General features: G+C 36.8%; 4 protein-coding genes across 4 annotated transcripts; 3 read left to right on the top strand and 1 right to left on the bottom strand.

Annotated features, from left to right (window-relative positions):
* Positions 1-265: 265 nt before the first annotated feature.
* On the top strand, positions 266-1,465 carry LOC134640653 (odorant receptor 131-2-like). The gene is made up of 2 exons (XM_063492562.1): positions 266-1,141; positions 1,418-1,465. Exons 1-2 carry the CDS (start codon positions 266-268, stop codon positions 1,463-1,465), a joined length of 924 nt encoding a protein of 307 aa, XP_063348632.1.
* A 2,266-nt stretch (positions 1,466-3,731) lies between these two features.
* Positions 3,732-5,548, bottom strand: LOC134641495 (diablo IAP-binding mitochondrial protein-like). The gene is made up of 6 exons (XM_063493944.1): positions 5,412-5,548; positions 5,102-5,219; positions 4,813-4,938; positions 4,313-4,423; positions 4,087-4,183; positions 3,732-3,937 (listed from the first exon to the last, which is right to left on the bottom strand). The coding sequence occupies exons 1-6, from the start codon at positions 5,546-5,548 to the stop codon at positions 3,732-3,734; spliced, it is 795 nt and encodes a 264-aa protein (XP_063350014.1).
* A 5,686-nt stretch (positions 5,549-11,234) lies between these two features.
* LOC134640652 (odorant receptor 131-2-like) lies at positions 11,235-12,179 on the top strand. The gene has a single exon (XM_063492561.1). The coding sequence runs from the start codon at positions 11,235-11,237 to the stop codon at positions 12,177-12,179; it is 945 nt and encodes a 314-aa protein (XP_063348631.1).
* Positions 12,180-16,335: 4,156 nt separating this feature from the next.
* On the top strand, positions 16,336-19,421 carry LOC134640651 (odorant receptor 131-2-like). The gene is made up of 2 exons (XM_063492560.1): positions 16,336-17,280; positions 19,299-19,421. The coding sequence occupies exons 1-2, from the start codon at positions 16,336-16,338 to the stop codon at positions 19,419-19,421; spliced, it is 1,068 nt and encodes a 355-aa protein (XP_063348630.1).
* Positions 19,422-19,998: the final 577 nt, after the last annotated feature.

Raw genomic sequence — 19,998 nt, 5'->3', positions numbered from 1 at the left:
ATGTACAGCCATCAAGGGGAATGATCTCTAAGGGAAGATGACGACACCATATGACAACTTCAGTTTCATATAACCTTTAAATTAATGTTCCACTGTCATCTCTAAGAAAACTGCAGCGCTCAGAAGAGGATATTTGTGTTTGGAAAAGGACGAAAGGTTTCTCCACTAGACTGATTTTTTGGTTTCAGTCTTTAGAGTAAATCTTATATTTATAATGACACTGATTGACTCTTAGAAGTTATTTAAACAATCGTGTTTGTTCTCAATGGCAGGTAACAGCTCACTAATTTGTGCTTTCTTGCACCAACTATTGACAGTCCGGGTTATGATTGTGCACACCCTGGTGATAGTCTTTCTTTGTATCAACATGTTGCTCATTGTGACCTTTGTAAAAAAGGAATGCTTTCACACATCTGCTCGCTACATTTTATTTTTTGTCACTTTACTGTCAGACAGCTTTTTGTTACTCATGACCGATATCTTGCTTATTTTAACCAGATGTTCAGTGCAAGTTTGGTTGTGTATAATTATCACTCCTTTCGTGATTGTGTATTCTATTGTCACACCAGTTACTCTGACAGCAATGACTCTGGAGCGCTATGTAGCCATTTGTATGCCCCTTCGTCATGGACAGCTGTGCTCCATACGCAGCACTAAGTACTGTATCCTGATAATTCATGGCCTCAGCTCTGGGCCATGCATTGTTATTATTTCCATGTTCTTTGCTACTGCTTCAATTAGCTTCTACAATCAATACACAATTTGCTCTGTTGAAATGTTTATGCTTTATAGATGGCAGGATCATGCTCGTTCAGCTGTGTATCAATTTTATTTCATGATTATGGGCATCACTGTTGTTTTTTCATATGTTCAAATAATGAAAGTGGCCAAAGCTGCATCAGGAGAGAATAAGAAGTCAACACAAAAAGGAGTGAGAACAGTGATCCTTCATGCTTTCCAGCTGCTTCTCTGTCTTGTTCAGCTGTGGAGTCCATTCATAGAAACAGCTGTCCTTCAGATTGATGTCAACTTGTTTAGAGATTTCAGATATTTTAACTATGTATTACTTAGTATTGTTCCAAGGTGTCTGAGTCCTCTCATCTATGGCCTCAGAGATGAAACATTCTTTCTTTCTTTGAAAAATCTCATGCCTACTTCATCCTGTTCAAAAAAACATGTGATTTGACAAAGTACATCACTACTATTAATAATGGTAACATCCATATTTAATCAAAACATTCATTAATTTGGACAATATCGACAAGCATGTAATGATTAACTTCATATATTTTAACAGGTACAATTTACACTGAAGTTTTAAAAAGTAAAAATGTAAATAATAAGAGTTAGTTTATCACATTTGACAGTATTTACTGTAGAGTATCTACACAATATGTGGAATAATAAACAAAATAATAAGTATGTGTGGTGTTTTCCACTCATCAAATCCGACATGAGAGGCTAAATAAGAATAAATGTCTTTTTGACCTTGTAAAAACAAATTTATTTCTCTAATGTCTTAAGGCATAGACATGGTTAATCAGCAAGATCAAACACTTGATGATTATTTATCACAATATAAATAAAACTAAATGGAATTTTCCAGGATCTAATATGTTCATTACTAAAACACCTAAATCATGTCATCGTAATTTTGCATTATGTGATAGGGCACCAAATGTGGATGCACAACAGATATCATAACAATTATAAATTGTAACAAATAGACATTTTCTTTTACTACTGTTATGTAGATGTCATAAAACAATGGAACACAGAATAATTTTGTTATATTATTAAAGCAAAACATATATTATATTTCACTTATGGATCGGATAGAAGTGTGTCTGTTAAGAAGTCATTCTTAAGGAAGAAAAACAGCAAGAAAAGGCTGAAGTATGCCAAATTACACAAGAACCGGACTGAAAGTTAATAGTAATGAGCTGTAATGATTTATCCAACTTAGAAATTTCTTGGTTCAACTCATCATTAATACACTTGGCTTCATTAAAGGTTGTATCAAACCTCAAGTAAACAAATGAAATAAATGCTTGTTGGTGAGTTTGTGTTATGTAAGTAATGCAGCAAGCGAAGTTGAAAACCAGCCCAAAGAGACTTTAAAGACACCACAATGATTTTACTGTAGACACATGAAGGGGTAGAAATGGAGATTGCAAGCCTGACTGCTCATTACTGCCTTTGTTACCTGTTAGCAATCAGGCTCTGGCTGCTGGGCAGTGGTGTCCATACACTCAGCTTTAATATCATTTACGTCTTGCATATTTCCAGAACCCTATATCCTTAATCCTATACTGTGTATACTACCGTTTATATAGTGTATTATCTTACTTATTTTGTATTTGTTTGCATTTTATTTGTATTTTTGTATTTTTCTTCTGCTATCTGTACCTGAGCTGAGGTAAAGCATGCATTTTCCCGCCATAAGATCAATAAAGTTTTATCTTATCTTATCTTATCACTTGGGGTTCTTGGCTAGCTTTGCGTTAGCATGCCGTCTTGCAGATGTTTGCAAAGAGCTGAAGTTCTGTTAGCAGTATCATAAAAATCAGTATAACTTTGTTGCATGCTACAACCAAAACTGCAAACAACATTGTTCTAGGCTAATTTGTAACATAGCACTTTATTCACCTAGTCTCTCAACAGCCTACCAGGCCAAAGAAGAGAAAGAAAGTCAATATTAAATTAATACGTACATTTCGGTAAACTGTGTTTAAATATTGTATTTGGTATTTATACTTTGTCAGTACATTTGTATTCTGTTCAGAGAATCACCAATTCTGTTCTGATCATATTTATAGTACTATATGACTACATTAGAGCACTTTACTTGTTGTTCCTAGAGTATTTAAAAGTAAAATTGGAGGCAGAACCTTCAGTTTTAGACCCCTCTTCTGTGGAACCAGCTTCTAATTTGAATTCGGGAGACAGACACTATCTCTACTTTTAAGATTAGGCTCAAAACTTTTCTTTTTGCTAAAGCATATAGTTTGGGCTGGATCAGGTGATCCCCATCCTCCCTTAGTTATGCTGCAATAGGCAATGGCTGCTGGGGGATTCCCATGATGCATTGAGTAGTCCTTTTCAGTCACCTTTCTCATTCACTATTTGTTAATAGAACTCTCTGCATTGAATCATTAATTACTATTAATCTCTGGCTCCCTTCCACAAAGGGAGTTTTTCCATCCCACTGTCGTGATAGTTATAAGAGGGGATAATAGGGTATATGATTCTTGGGTTTTTCTCTGTATGTTCTGTTGTAGGGCCTACCTTACAATATAAAGAGCCTTGATGTTGTTGTGATTAGGCACTCTATAAATAAAATTGAATTGAAATTGAATCTTTGAAAACAATGGAGGACACAGTCATTTTATTAAAAAAAAATCTTTGTTACAGCAAAACATATATTGTAATCCACTGATGGATAAGAATCACTGAAACAAAATATTAGTGATTCCATCGTTTTCCTACATTTACTAACCCTAATAAATAGTCTTAAATAAAAATATATGCAAGTGGTTTATTGTTAATTTTATTTTCAAAATTAGCCTTTTTTTGCTTTATTCTTCTGTGAAAGTAAACATGTAAATATCTGACAGTAGGAAAGCTATTATAGCAAAAAGAGTAGAAAAGAATTTTTCAAAGTTGAGCTCATATTACTTTGAAATCAATAGCACTTGCACATTGTTTTCCTGTTTTCCCATATGTCTGTCTTAATCCTCTCGTAGATAAGCCTCATGCACCTCAAGCCCATCACTATCTTCAAGGAAGGCAGCATATTCTGCCATCCTCTGGATCTCTTCTACTTTTGTCTCAGCCAGCTTCCTATCTGCCTCTGCAGAAAGTTTCTGTGCTTCTTCCACCTGCGACCGGGCCACCTGGATGTTTGTCCTCATTGAGATGGATGCCTGGTGAGCTCCTGGACAGAGAGTTTCATTTTGTAAGATTTCTGAGTAAAAATATAGGTGTATGCAACTATTCCCAGAACTTTATAAAGTAACAGCACATGTTCCAAATTTGATTTTAATGACTTCATTCAACCATAATTCAGGAAAAAATTCTTCTCACCTGAAGTGCACGCTGCCTCAGCTGCCATTTTACACAGGCTGATGGCATTGATCCAAGCTGATTCATAACGTTTGCATTCGACTAGTCTTTCACTAGCCTGTTAAGACAGAGAGAAGTGACAAACTCAGTAATTTCTTAGTGTAAAAGCTAATTTTCAAAATATAAACTCAACACAAAAGTACATTAAACATTTGTTTTGAGGACAAAGAGGACAACACACACTAACCTCTGCACGCCAGCCATTGATCGCTTGCTGGAGTGAATCCTCCTCTGCTGGGGTCATTTTTCCCAGTGAGGCCAAATATTGTCTTTGAAAAGCAATGCGTGAGTGCACAGCCTGTGAGTAAACAGAGGGAACAAAAGCAGTCAGTTACAGTACACAGCAACATTTGAAATTATAAACTCAGAAGAGTTTGTAGGACACTGAACAGTATTTCGGGCTACTTGTATAAGTTCAAATCAGACATACAAGACTTTATTTTAGAATTTTTGCAGAATTTATACATTGTCTCTCAGTTTTCATAAATTTGTCCAAGTAAAATTAATTCCAAAATTTATTGTCACCATATTTAATATTAGGCTGAAAACTGCTATAGTATATTACTGAATAGATGTGTCCAGATGTTTTTGTCCTCTCATGTTTGTGTTGAATTTAAATGAAGCTATTTTTTAAATCTTTTGGAATATGAAATTTTACAAACTATGTTATGCACTGTAAAAACCTACCTTTGAATAGTCTGCAAGGGCATCGACGTAAGCCAAGGTGGTCTGGGAGAGGAAAGTACATGAGCTGTCTGTAATCACTGAGGCAGCTCTTCTGATCAGAGAGTCATGCGAGAGGTTTTCCACTTGCTGCAAACAGGGGGGGAATCAGTGTTTTTAAGTCTTTTCTTTAATTTCTCCATATGTATATTATCTATAAGAAGAAGAAATTTTCCTGAAGAGTCAACATTAGTGCAGTTGTAGGTGACTGTACTAATTCACACTTCTATGTTATTTTTGGAGACTCACCCACCTGTGTAAAAGGGACAGTGCAAAACCCACGGGCAACGCTTAAAGATGCTATGCTCATGTGTGAAGGCTTTGTCAGATCCCCAAACTTCTGGTTTCCAGGTATCCTGCTCTCAGAGCTGCTGTAGAAACAGTGCAGTACATTAGGACTAGGACCAGCAAACAAATTAATGATATTTCAGTTTGAAATGCTGTGAGTTATTGTCCAATGATCTGATTTGGACTAACTTGTGGTAAATATCAATTAGTACCAAAGATCAAAGTCCAGCTTTAACTTTGCAAAGCATTTTGTTGAATATTTATTCACAACTTACCTGAGGAAGCGAATGCAGGCTGCTCCTCTCCTCAGCATGCTCTTGCTGGTCCGCAGCACTGAAATATCTATCTGATTCCGCACAAATCCTGTAGCGGCACGGCTCGCACACACTGAACACTGACGAACAGCTTGCATTTTGCAGATTAATTTGATCTGCTGCACTTACAGAGTCTATTTATCTAATCTGTAAAATAAGTTCCTGGCTGGAAGTTTTTCTGTTCAGTTTAAACCTTGCGCTTTTCTCACTGTTGCCTTGTCTTAGTAAAAGTCTTACTTGCTGCTAGAGAGGTTTGAGTCTGCTCTGTGAATAAAAACTATCATGTCTTGTCAGTATTTATAATGACTCAGCACCACTCAATTACGCAAAAGGCATTGATCTGTTGACTGTCCCTGTAAATGTACGTATTTGGTGTTATCTGCAAAACCCTGTAGATACGTACAGGTTAGAGACCATTTGTGCTGGTTGTGGACTTTCTATCTTTTACTATCTCTATCACTGTGTAGGGTTTATATGTATGACTCAAAAGGCTAGATGTAGTTAATGGCAAAAAGCTTACCAACTTTCATTACATTTTAATTTGAAAAAAAAAAAAAGCAAAACAACTATTTACACTCATAAAATTTCCCACACCTGAAAAGGGGCTTTTATTTCATAATGTACAATTAGGGCAGTGCAGAAGAATGATAAAGCACAAGGGCCAAACTCTGTTTTTCATTTTTCATTATCATTTTTTGTACTGATGCATAACTACAACGAAAGTCAGTAGCCACTACCCAGAACAACAAACTACTGGGAGTTGCATTGTGGGTAATGTAGGTGTTTTGAGACCGGCTTATTGAAGCTAGTAATATCAAATGAAACCACCCCAGGATAATACAAGAGCCAAAGATTGGAAGTAGGGCTGTTGGGCATGCTCACAACGGTGAGGAAATGAGACAGGAGAGACCAAGGATTGAGTGAAAATAATTAGGAAATTACAGGTAGAGCAAGACAAATGTAGCAAGTAAAAAAACAAAGATGCATAAGGGACAGTTTCCAAAATAAAAGGAAGTGACTGTAACTTGTGTACCACATCCGGTCATGGCACACTATACTCCTTGAAGAGGTAGATCTGTCACAATTCAGGTAGACTTTGGTGCATATGTAGTGCATTTACTATCTGTGCTAACCTCAGCATTTCTTCATCAACTACCACTGTGAAAATCACTATGTTGTGTGTAACTTATGGTACTGCAAATCGATCAGTTTGCATACAGATTTCCATACAGACTCACAGGGAGAGGGGCTTTCACTAACTGCATGTCACTGAGTGTGAATGGCCTATACATCCGTCGAACAGTTGACAAATGGACTGAAATAGGGAAGAGAGCAATATTGAAGTTCACTAACAATGTGAAAAGTATGCAAAAACATCAAAGATTAAAAAAATACAGAACATAACTGAAACAGATAATTGGTTTATTTCTGCTGCATTAATATTCAGACACTTTCTCGCTGTGAGGCCGATTTGCCTTTTTTGGATCAAGTTAATCTTGTATGAACAATATGACAAAGTGCAGCACCGAGTCCATTGTTTTGTACAAGTCATCTTAACTGTGTTCAAAACAAACAATGTTAAAATAGAAAGTTTCAATTACTAATGCAAATCTCAAGATATCAAATATGCCAAGATTAATTTTGGTGGGTAGTTTTTTAAAATGATGCACAAAACATTACAAATGCTTTCTTTTCCAAAATAAACTTTTTGTGTTGGAATCCAAAAAGAGACTGCAGTTGTTTATGGTGGAGAAAGAGGGCCTCAGTTGGGAAATGAGAAATTGCTGACGTCATAAGAGCTGTTTTAATTTAATTGCATTAAATAAGCTGATATGATCAGATAATAAATTGACTTCAACAGGTTTAAAACTACTTTGAGGAAAATGACGGGAGAAACTATATACTTAGGTGTTGAATCTCAGGAAAACTTTACAACATGATGAGCACATTGGATGGTCATACAATTGGGCCAACACTGTAGCAAAATAATGCATAATTTCTTCATCAAATCTGCATTACACACTTACTTCACCTTCTCTGCGTTTCTCTCTCTGTGCCATTTAATGTTCCACTAAAACTCAAATGGCCAAAAGTCTGGCAATTGCCCTTTGTCTGATGCACTGAAAGTGAGTTATTTGCTGAGCTGGGTTCAAAAACAGAAAGTTTGTTTTGGACAGAACTGTGGCCCAGTCCTCTGGGGTCCTCATTACTGACGCAGAACTTGCGTAAACAGCTGACAAGCCCCCATGAGCTGCTCTCTGCAGAGTCAACTTGTTTGCCAAACAAAAGAAAACTTCGGGTTGCTCAATGGGACTCGAGAGCTTTGTGTTAATAATCAGCTAGTCTGTTAATTACTAAGCGGGGGACTTGGGACATGCCCTCTAACTGCGCTCTGGAGATTTAACACTCAATGAAGAAACACCTCTTAATAGATTTCATCACCTTTTTTACAAAAACAATACTGTTGTTACACCTGCAGCTCTGTGCTCTCATTACCAACTTGAGTAATGTTGTGCAAGAATGTTAAACATTGTCACAAAAAGATAATGCACTATGTCAAAGATACCACAGCTTTTGTGCCAGTAGGGTGTTTGCCATTTTTTACAAGACCCAGGACAAAAATCTAAGCAGCATATACAAGTACAGACCTGAAAATCACAGTTGGAGGATATACAAAAATTAAATGGTACATTTTGTTCAAAACATTCAGGTCATTCCTGCTGGAGTTCTGATATACAGAGGTCCACATATTTGTCCTCCTATCTGGCAAAAACATTACTTCTCATATGATTATACCAGCAATTATCATTGTTAAAACCTTACTGAACACTTAATCACATGTCTGAACATAATCCTGGACTTCATCAAGAGTCTGATGGTCTGTTTAAGTAGCTTTGAGCATGTCTTCTCAACATATTTGATGCTGACAACCTTTGACAGTTTTGGACAATCCACTACAAACTAAGGTAGTATGACCAGGTAGAGTAAAGATTCTGGTGAAAACCCAAAGCCAAATCTTAGCTAGATGTCTAAATTCTTTACCAGTGATACTGCATTTAGAGCTGCCAGACCAAATCTGAGCCATAGTGCGCCAACTAGCCCACCAACCATTTTCCACATTGTTAAAAATACTGACTGAAGGTGTTCAAACTCTAAAACATTTTATTTTATTGATAACCAAGGAAATTATTTTTAACTTGCAGCTAACTATACATTTTATCAAATGTTTTTTTAAATATAAAAAAACATCTTAAAGCATTAGATTCTTGTACTACATTTTCTTGCATTTTCTCTAACAATTATGTCCTACATATAACCAGAACTGGCCCACCAAATGTCCAATCTGTCATAGTGGATGGTTTTCCAAAATGTGGAAATTTTAAGAACAAAGTGGTATACATTTTGGACCTACATCTGCATTTTCATCAGTATTACAGTTGTTTTTTGTTTTTTACTGTCAAAGAGTACATGACCTATCATAAAACAAAGCCAGTTTTTTATGTTTTGGCTCATTTCTGTTTTCTTAGCTCAGAGTTGAGCATGATGATGGTTACATAGTAAATTTTTTTGTATTAACATTAACCAGGTTTACCTTCTAAAAGCTTGTTTAAAATAAAAGAAAAACTATGAAGAGACAAATGAAAAACACTGTGATGCAACTATGCAGGAAAAACTATGAGAAATGATAATTAACCTTTAAATCAACCTTTCAGCAACCCTACAGTGACAGGCTCACTATGAAGGAGGCCTCACCAACATCTGCAGCTCACAAAATGTTTCCACACTAATTTTCACAGTCACACAAATAAAGACATAATTGTATAGAATTGTGGTCAGATGCCATTGCCTAGCGGTTCACAAGCAGTTTGTACAAGAAACAGCTGGCTCAACTAACCCAGATAACTTTAAAGGTGTCTACTCAAAGGTGTCTACGCAAAGTCAGCGTAATGCCAACAATTGATACGAGAGCTCCCCTTCCAGCTAGAAGAGGCTCGACCCAGTGACTGATTCAGCAAAACGTACATTTAAAGGGGCATTTGTGACTTTTCTACTGTGTTCGAGCCTTTTTCCGTGCCCTCAAAGTACAGCTGCTTAAAAGGCCTTCATTTTCGCCAGCTCATAGTTTGGTACACATGAACCTTCATTGCATAAGAGGCTTCCAACGTGGAGCCAAGTTCAGCAAACTTTTAAGCCTGTGGGATGGAAAAACACTGAGCTTAGGAAGGTAATTACTGTTCTGGTTTATGATCATTTAGGTGTTTTTTAAAGCTTGGCTGTTGGTTTAAATATTTTATACATCTTGATTATAAAGGTTAAAATATACATTAAATTCTTTGACCCTACAGTCTTTTCAGGAGGACATTTAAAGGAAATAGCGTAGGACTGAGGACTGATGATATTAATGCTAGTCCCAAAAGCATGTTGCTAAAATGAAACTTTCCAGTAAAAAAATAAAGATGACAGCATACTGTTTGTTACTTAACCATAATTAGTAGACATGTGTTCCTGTGCTTGCAAGCCAGGCTTGACAGCCCAGCATAATTTCTTCTGTCTTAATATAGCAGCTACAAAAAAGCTAATGCTGAGACTTCCTAATATCTAAAACCACTGGATTGGACCACAGTGGCTACAGCCATCTTTTTCATACAATCTGTGCTAGAAGGCATGATATATCGGTGCTTCAAAACCACATTTCGGGCCACTAGGTGAGGTCAAGGTAGCTACATTTATTTTATATTCGGAGTAAGAACTGTGCTTTTTAGTCAAACTAGAAAAAGCTATAGAAGTTATGTCTTTTTTGTACTGTAAACAAATGCAGCCACACCCTCATTAGTCACACATTAAGGTCTAACTGTATATAATTTTGTTAGCAAAATTTACTAGGTCAAAATTCATCTTACTAAGACATTGCTACACCAAAAAATACTGCAAAGCTCAGATGACAATGATCTACATTTATTGTGGTTTTACTTAATACATTTTTACTTTTGCTATTGTATTTTACTGCTCAGTAAAGCTCAGTAAAGCTCATTGGCTTACATACGCCTCCACTAAATATAGTATAGTTTCTATTCAGGGTATTTGTGTTTTGTACTGTTTAAAAAAAGAACATTTACTTTTTTAATGTATGGTAATATTTTAGCACCAGTAATTGTGAATTTTTAATTATCTTTGTTGTCAATATGAGCAGTGAATCACCTTAAAGCCAATTTAGGAAAAAATACAAATACAAATTGATAACATTTTGTCTAATTCGACAGTATCAACTGCTGCTTTTGATGTCTTACAATATAGAATCACTTGTCTGTTTGACTTTCTTTCATGGATCCTGTAATAAAAGGTGCTTTATCCTTTTCCCCTACAGTAATCTGTAGTTAATGAGAACCATGATGCTTAATGATGATAGCATGGAATTAATTTATCTCTGGGGAATCAGCACTGAGTCAAACATAAGATAACCGACGCCAAACAGATCAGACAAGAGAAGACCACCTTTGACACTTTGTTTGTTGAAAACATGTTGTGTGCTGAGAAGAAGAGAAATCTGAGCTCTTCTGTCAGACAAAGTCATTCTTATTTGGTGAGCGAGGCACTGTCTCATTTTAATGGGTAAATGGTTTGTAGGGTGATTTGAGTTTACTGATCATTTTATTAACATGAGGCAGCTAATTTCTGATGTAAATGTAAATGATATTATGCATTGTGTTTTATTTTATCTTGTGTACATGGAAGTTTAAGTTGTGCTGTTTTTTTAACAGGTGTGCTGCAACTTAAAGCTGCAGAATGCAGAATCTGACTGAACTTCCTTTTAATGTAACTTCCCAAAAAAGCCTGTCTCTTATCATCAAAGTATGTGCAGTTATCCCCTTCTTCTGCACCTTCCTCTACTGCATTGTTGTCATGCTGCATGTGTTTGCATCTCACAGGCAGTTCCTAAACACTTCACGCTACATCCTGTTTGCCCACATGTTGATCAATGACACCCTGCAGCTTCTGTCCTCTGTGCTGCTTTTCCTACTTGTAATGGGTCAGGTAAAATTTCCTGTTTTCTATTGTGTTCCTCTGCTGTTCATATCCACTGTTACTTATCAGAACACACCTTTAATCCTGGCCGCAATGTCCCTGGAGCGTTATGTTGCCATCTTCTACCCCCTGCAGCGCCCAGCCGCCTGGCGCTCAGGCCGTATCTGGATCATTAATCTTTGTCTGTGGCTTATAAGCTGCATGTTCCACATCATCGAGTACTCCATCGGGAAGCAACGTCCTGCTGTAGATGTCCTCTCTACACCTGTACTCTGCAAAAATATACTTATCAACTCATCTCCAATCCAAGCATTATTCAGAACTGCTGTGAGTGTGATGTTCTTTGCAGTTGTGGCTGTTGTCATCTTCTTCACATATGTGAGAATCCTGCTGGAAACCAGGAAGCTGAGACAGGACAGAGTATCTGTGAATAAAGCCAAGCACACTGTGCTACTGCACGGCTTTCAGCTGCTTCTGTGCATGTTGGCTTTCACTCTCCCCATCACTGAAAGTCTCACATTGTTATACACTAACTGGCCATTAGAAGACATTGCCTTTTTCAATTATTTCTGTTTTATCCTAATCCCACGCTTTCTTAGCCCAATCATCTACGGCTTCAGAGATCACAGTCTGAGGGGCTACATTGGGAAAACATTCCTCTACTGCTCAAACACAGTCAAGCTCCATTTCAGAAGCAAACAGTAGGACAGCTTGTCTGCTTCTTGAAAAAAACAGTTTAGACTCCTGCAGAAAACCTGTTCAGAGTATCTGCATCTCTGTCTGTCGGTTGCCCAAATGAATACTGAGTAATTTTTTATGCTGTGATTATTTTTTCCATTCACACTGGCCATGAACAGATTCCTTCTTATACTGCATGTGGAACAAACTAATAACCTAAAATCAGTCTTCATGAAATGACAGTAATTGGAAAAAGTTACACTGGAGAGAAAACAAACTCTTTGTATTACTGTTCCTCCTCTAAAGCTCAATATGTGTGTGTGTATATATATATATATATATATGTATATGTACATAAATTCTAAATTAAGATATCCACTTTATTTGTCTGATTAATATGCTTCTGAAGCTTCATATTACCTTCACATATTTTTGCACAGAACAAGGAATCTGGCTCTGCAATTATCAGGTAAATATTTACAGCAAATAAAAAACATTTCAGTGGTAATTTGAGCGCATAAATATTGATTTGACTTCTTTTCCTTAAAAAGGCTAATAAAAGGTGTCTAAAATCTTAATAAGAAACTCCTCATATTGGTCATGTTTTTGTGTCAGATTGCATGTTTGACTAAAAGTGTGATATTTGCACTGATAAATGTTTGACAGCTCCATTAGATCTCTAACCTACAATAGTTGTTTGAGTATAGAGCAAATCTCAGAAAATACTTTTTTATTCTTGTTTCAATTTTGTCAATTTGTTAAAAAAAAATAAGTGCACCATTAAAAGATGTCCGTTTATACTGGAAGGAAATTCTATAAAGTTGTGATAAAATATCTTTATCATCTCAGTTTCATTCTTTAACACTTTGGTTAGTATTATCATGAAATCATCTTAAACTGCATTCTGGTTTAAAAAGTTGTCTTGGTCAGCACTGGGGAAAATGTTCACGATCTGAAATTAGTGATAATGACCTTTTGAGCTAAGGATTTATTGATAATTTTGACATTAGTAATTTAGTATCTAAATAAGGATTAAAAAATGAACTGGCTAAATCTCTTGGACTGTCTGCGAAAACAATCATGACCCAAATGTTTTAGAGATCTAATGCTGTTAAACATAAACCAGCAGAGACTAAAAATCTGTGCCAGCACCATCAGACAAGATTACTCAATTGTGGGAGTGAATTTAAGGTAACTTTAATGACGTTTGAAGGGACACACCGTCTCATTCTTTCAGTGAGGATTTATGATTAACAGGGACTGAGTTGCATTCAAGGTAACTCTAAATGCTTTTTGGCTCTCTGTGAGTTGGCTAGACTTTATAGCAAATATTTAAAATCATATGGTGTCAGTATTAAAAAGAAATACTTGCAGGAGTATCTGGATGCAGAACTTTTGAATGCATATGTTGCACACTTGGATTAAGATGAATCGAAACCAGTGTAGCTTTGTGAGTTACTGCAAATGTATAGACATAGTGCATCGTTACACATTTGTACAATCTCACACAGCTCTTTCAGGCTCACTGCCTTATGGTTAGTGCCTGGGCTTATTTACTTCCCCTAGAGCTGCTCATTTTAGGGGATACTCCCTCTTGTGGTGTAACGGAGGAATAACTACCCTTCCCGCACTATGTCTTATTGGAGACATTATTTTACAACAACCAAAGAAAATGTCCGACAGAAACAGTTGTAAAATCTTTCGTAAGCAGAGCCTTGGGAGGCTTAAAAACCATCGTGTTTTTTCCCTTTTGGATGATCCAGCTTAGATCTCTATTGGCAGGTAACCTGCGAACAGTTGTTATCTTTTAAAATCTAGATTTTCAACTCATTTATTACAAAATTGATGAACTCGAATCGCCCAACTTTCACCACCAGGAAGGCGCTATCCATCTTTTAGAGATCCTTACTGTGGTGCATTGCTGCAGCTTGGCTGTTGCGCAGAGCTTTGTCCTGCAGATGTCGCTGTGATTCCAAACACGGTTTTTAAACTGTTTTTAAGAGCAGATTATTTCTCTTTTATTTTCAGATTTTAAAATACTGACTTCACAGTAAAACTAAACAAAATATTGCAAATATATTATATCGCATTATTTGCTCAGACTGAACTCATTTAATCAGAAACAGCATCCTTGACAACCCCATAAATCTGATGATATTGGTGAGCACATGAGCGCAAATTAATTGTTCTGAATAAATCCAGGCTGTATGTATGATATGATGAACAGAGGGCGAAGGCTGATCTCAGATCAGCTGAGAGCCTGCTCCAAATGCCGAAGCGGTGTTGTTCAGCAAAACTGAGGATCCAGGAGGGGCTTTTGCTGGGTGAGTGTCAGCGGAGATCAGTGTCGGTGGGCAGGAGGGCAGGCAGGTGAGTTCTCTGATCCTTTTCAGATTTCCAATGAGCAATGGGTTGGCAGCAGCAATGGGCAGCAGGTGAGTAGTAACAGGTAGCAGACCTGCTCCAGGAAATCTGAGGAAGGAACTGGTTAATGTGGGTAGTGATCCAGAAATGCCAAAAACTGAAGACAAAGAGAACAATAGGTTAACACAGGATGTTACAAAGTTTAAATGAAGCATTGAGGCTTATTTACTGCTAAAGAATAGCTGACAATCTGGCAAAGACTGGAGGTGTGAGCTGGTCCTAAATACAGGTGAGCTAATTACTGACGATGCACTGCAGGTGAGGAGAAGAGGACGCATGAAACTGGAACGCCGCCCCGGGGTGGAGATGGAGCTTGGTGCTCAGAAAAGAAAAAAACAAACTCAAAACACCAACACACAGCCCAGACCATGACATTTACTGCCAACAATTGATACGAGAGCTCCCCATCTGGTTGGGAGAGGCTCAACCCAGTGAGTGATTCACCAAAACGTGCATTAAAATGGCCATTTATGGCTTTTCGACTGTGTTTGAGGCTTCCTCCCCTCAAAGGCCTGCTTAAAAGGCCTTCATTTTCGCCAGCTCATAGCCTGGCACACATGAACTAAACCATCATTGCATAAGAGGTTTGCAACATGGAGCCAAGTTCAGCAAACTGGGCTACTTTTAAGCCTGTGGGATGGAAAAACATTGAGCTTAGGAAGTTAACTACTGTGCAGGTTTATAATCATTTAGGTATTTTTTTTAATGCTTGGGTGTATATTTAAATATTTTATGTATTTTATCTTTTACTGTAAAAGGTCACAATATACATTATTTACTTTGACCCTGCTGTCTTTTCAGGAGGACATTTAAAGGAAATAGTGTAGGACTGACTTAATATAGTAGCCACTAAAAAGCTAAGGCTGAGACTTCCCAATATCTAAAACCACTGGACTGGATCACAGTGGCTACAGCCATGTTTTTCATACAATCTATGATAAAGGTCTACATTTATTGTGCTTTTACTTAACACATTTTTACTTTATATAGTATTTTACTGCTCAATAAAAGAACGCTCATTGGCTTACATATGCCTCCACTAAATATAGTATGGTTTCTATTCAGGGTATGTGTGTTTTGTACTGTTTAATAAAGAACATGTACTTTTTTAATGTATGCTAATAATTTATCACTAGTCATTGTGAATTTTTAATTGTCTTTGTTGTCAATATGAGCAGTGAATCACCTTAAAGCCAAATTTAGGAAAAAATACAAATACAAATTGATAACATTTTGTCTAATTCGACAGTATCAACTGCTGCTTTTGATGCCTTACAATATATACTCACTTGTCTAACTTCCTTTTATGGATCCTGTGATAAAAGGTGCTTTATCCTTTTCCCCTACAGTAATCTGTAGTTAATGAGAACCATGATGCTTAATGATGATAGCATGGAATTAATTTATCTCTGGGGAATCAGCACTGAGTCAAACATAAGATAACCGACGCCAAACAGATCAGACAAGAGAAGACCATCTTTGACACTTTGTTTGTTGAAAACATGTTGTGTGCTGAGAAGAAGAGAAATCTGAGCTCTTCTGTCAGATAAAGTCATTCTTATTAGGTGAGCGAGGCACTGTCTCATTTTAATGGGTAAATGGTTTGTTTTACAGGGTGATTTGACTTATTAACATGAGGCAGCTAATTTCTGTTGTAAATGTAAATTATATTATGCATTATGTTTTATTTTATCTTGTGTATATAGAAGTTTAAGTTGTGCTTTTTTTTAACAGGTGTGCTGCAACTTAAAGCTGCAGAATGCAGAATCTGACTGAACTTCCTTTTAATGTAACTTCCCAAAAAAGCCTGTCTCTTATCATCAAAGTATGTGCAGTTATCCCCTTCTTCTGCACCTTCCTCTACTGCATTGTTGTCATGCTGCATGTGTTTGCATCTCACAGGCAGTTCCTAAACACTCCACGTTACATCCTGTTTGCCCACATGTTGATCAATGACACCCTGCAGCTTCTGTCCTCTGTGCTGCTTTTCCTACTTGTAATGGGTCAGGTAAAATTTCCTGTTTTCTACTGTTTTCCTCTGCTGTTCATATCCACTGTTACTTATCAGAACACACCTTTAATCCTGGCCGCAATGTCCCTGGAGCGTTATGTTGCCATCTTCTACCCCCTGCAGCGCCCAGCCGCCTGGCGCTCAGGCCGTATCTGGATCATTAATCTTTGTCTGTGGCTTATAAGCTGCATATTCCTTATCATCGAGTACTCCATCGGGAAGCAACGTCCTGCTGTAGATGTCCTCTCTACACCTGTACTCTGCAAAAATTTACTTATCAACTCATCTCCAATCCAAGCATTATTCAGAACTGCTGTGAGTGTGATGTTCTTTGCAGCTGTGGCTGTTGTCATCTTCTTCACATATGTGAGAATCCTACTGGAAACCAGGAAGCTGAGACAGGACAGAGTATCTGTGAATAAAGCCAAGCACACTGTGCTACTGCACGGCTTTCAGCTGCTTCTGTGTATGTTGGCTTTCACTCTCCCCATCACTGAAACTCTCATATTGCTGTACACTAAATGGCCAGTAGAAGACATTACCTATTTCTGTTTTTTCTGTTTTATCCTAATCCCACGCTTTCTTAGCCCGCTCATCTACGGCTTCAGAGATCACAGTCTGAGGGGCTACATTGGGAAAACATTCCTCTACTGCTCAAACACAGTCAAGCCCCATTTCAGAAGCAAACAGCAGGTCAGCTTGTCTGCTTCTTGAAAAAAACAGTTTAGACTCCTGCAGAAAACCTGTTCAGAGTATCTGCATCTCTGTCTGTCGGTTGCCCAAATGAACACTGAGTAATTTTTTATGCTGTAATTATGTTTTCCATTCACACTGGCCATGAACAGATTCCTTCTTATACTGCATGTGGAACAAACTAATAACCTAAAATCAGTCTTCATGAAATGACAGTAAGTGGAAAATTTACACTGGAGAGAAAACAAACTCTTTGTATTATCGTTCCTCCTCTAAAGCTCAATCTGGAAACACAAACAGGCAATATATTTAAAAATATATCCAAAAGCCTCATATTACCTTCACATATTTTTGCACAGAACAAGGAATCTGGCTGATGAAAGGGGCTCTGCAATTATGAGATAAATGTTTACAGTAAATAAAAAACATTTCAGTGGTAATTTGTGCGCCTGAATATCGATTTGACTTCTTTTCCTTAAAAAGGCTAATAAAAGGTGTCTGAAATGTCTAAAATCGTAACAAGAAACTCCTCATGTTGGTCATGCGTTTGTGTCAGATTGCATGTTTGACTAAAAGTGTGATATTTGCACTGATAAATATTTGACAACTTCATTAGATCTCTAACCTACAATAGTTGTTTGAGTATAGAGCGAATCTCAGAAAATACTTTTTTTGTTAAAAAAATAACTGCACTATTAAAAGATGTCACTTTATACTGAAAGGAAATTCTATAAAATTGTGATAAAATGTCTTTATCATCTCAGTTTCATTCTTTAACACTTTGGTTAGTATTATCATTAAATCATGTTAAACTGCACTCTGTTTTAAAAAGCTGTTCTTTAAAACTGCAGACAATGTTCACAATCTGAAATTAGCAAACTATAATGCTTTGACCTTTTAATCTAAGGATTTATTGATAAGTTTGACATTGAGTAATCTCGGCGCACATATTTAAAATCTTATGTTGTCAGTATTATAAAAAAATCCTTGCAACAGTATCTGGATGCAGAACATTTGAATGCATATAATAATATTGTTTTTTATCAGAGTTTGTTTGATGTTTATTGCATTTCTGTGAGGATAATTATCACGTGATGTTAATAATACTGAACACAGAATAGAGCTGTTGAAAGTCTACAGTAGTAGATAAACATTTTTCTTCTCGGTTACCCAACAAATTTGTTGTAGATTAGTCTTAACAACGTCATTCCGCAAACTTTTAATCTGAGAAAAACACCTTTTTTCAGATGAATCTCTTCATCATTAACATCACAGCCATTACAGCCTTCCTTACTTTACAATAAGTCTAAAAATATCTTCATATTAATAATAAAAGGAAATATTTATACAAGACTAAAATAGTCCTTACAATGAATTAAATACATCTGAGTTTGTTGCTGGTACAGCAACATCAAACTTAAAAAAAAATAATAATAATTTTGCATGTTTGATACATATTTTTGGGACATAATCTCACCTTAGAAGAAAACAAAACAAACAAAAACAAATGGGGAAAAAATTTTATTTTAGAGGACAACAGAGATAAAATAAATAAATATGCATACTTGTATACACAGTATCAGTTCTAAAATCTATTGTGACATTTGCTTGGAATATTTAAAACCCATCGTGTTTTCCCTTTTGGATGATCTCTTTAGGCAGGTGACCTGTTTTTTTTGTTGTTGTTGTTGTTTTAAGAGGAAGTATAACAATAAGTATTTTATCACTATTTGTTGTGTTAATAAAATTTCTGAAATGACTTTGCATCCCATACTGTACACTGCTGGTAGATTTATTTCTGGAAAGGTACACACCGCTCAAAATAAAAAGAGTCATGTATGCTTTGACGTCTTTCTGAGTTACCTCCTTTCAATTGTCTTTGTAAGTCTGTTTCCCCTCCACTTTTATCACAATTAACACTATTGGACTCAAGAATAGTTTAAAGCAGTATTTGATGTCATCAGTCCAGGATACGTCATAGTTTTTTGGTTCTGTGATCATCCTGATAACATTTTTAGCTGAAAGCCAAACTTGATTCTCAGGTGGGGATTTCCCCTTCTTTGAGTGACAGCAGCCTCAACATAGCCATTGTCCTCATCACTGAGTTCCTTCTCATCGGTCATGCCATCTTCCGCTTTTGACACTTCCTTATCTAATCCATCCTCACTGTCAGTTTCCTGGCTTCCTCCTCCTACCACTGTACTGATCAAATATGTAGTAAACAGCCTCACCTGTGACCAAGGCCTCAAAAAAGCATTATACAACAAAATTACAAGAAAATTTCAGTGCTATTGAAACAGAGATGCAACTGTCTGTGAGAACTTCCAACACAGGTGTTATACCTGTGGAAGAGATGATCTACTGGGCAAAAGTTCCCACAGTGGTTGCCAGGGAAACCAAGATGTGTGTGAGTGCACAGTGCGCATGTGTGCATATGTGTGTATGTGTGTCCATGCATGCATTCTTGTGTGTCCATATATCCATCTAACAAATAGGGATCTATTTGGGAAAACCCAAGAGTGTACAAATGTTGAATAAAACACACAAATTAATGCAATTTATTTTGTGTGTTGACATCTTCTTTGTAGAAAAAGTCCTGGAATCGTAGGTCAGTTTGATCGAATTAAGGACATTTTTCGAACCGTCCAACTGCAGTACATGTCACCACCAGGAAGGCGCTGTCCATCTTTTAGGGATCCTTGCTGTGGCACTTCGCTT

This window comes from Pelmatolapia mariae, linkage group LG14 (assembly GCF_036321145.2).
Source record: "Pelmatolapia mariae isolate MD_Pm_ZW linkage group LG14, Pm_UMD_F_2, whole genome shotgun sequence".
In the NCBI taxonomy this organism is placed as follows: Eukaryota; Metazoa; Chordata; class Actinopteri; order Cichliformes; family Cichlidae; genus Pelmatolapia; species Pelmatolapia mariae.
Note: the sequence above shows the minus strand (reverse complement) of the source record. Positions and strands in the feature narration are given on the sequence as shown.

Excerpts from the sequence above, each read along its gene's own strand:
- LOC134641495 (XM_063493944.1), bottom strand. The coding sequence starts at position 5,548 with ATGCAAGCTGTTCGTCAGTGTTCAGTGTGTGCGAGCCGTGCCGCTACA. Across the intron at positions 4,424-4,812 it reads CCCTTGCAGACTATTCAAAG|GCTGTGCACTCACGCATTGC; the intron begins GTAGGTTTTTAC and ends GTTTACTCACAG. Across the intron at positions 4,184-4,312 it reads TCAATGGCTGGCGTGCAGAG|GCTAGTGAAAGACTAGTCGA; the intron begins GTTAGTGTGTGT and ends CTGTCTTAACAG.
- LOC134640652 (XM_063492561.1), top strand. The coding sequence starts at position 11,235 with ATGCAGAATCTGACTGAACTTCCTTTTAATGTAACTTCCCAAAAAAGC.
- LOC134640651 (XM_063492560.1), top strand. The coding sequence starts at position 16,336 with ATGCAGAATCTGACTGAACTTCCTTTTAATGTAACTTCCCAAAAAAGC. Across the intron at positions 17,281-19,298 it reads ATTTCAGAAGCAAACAGCAG|CTGAAAGCCAAACTTGATTC; the intron begins GTCAGCTTGTCT and ends TAACATTTTTAG.
- LOC134640653 (XM_063492562.1), top strand. The coding sequence starts at position 266 with ATGGCAGGTAACAGCTCACTAATTTGTGCTTTCTTGCACCAACTATTG. Across the intron at positions 1,142-1,417 it reads CATTCTTTCTTTCTTTGAAA|AAGTATGTGTGGTGTTTTCC; the intron begins AATCTCATGCCT and ends AAACAAAATAAT.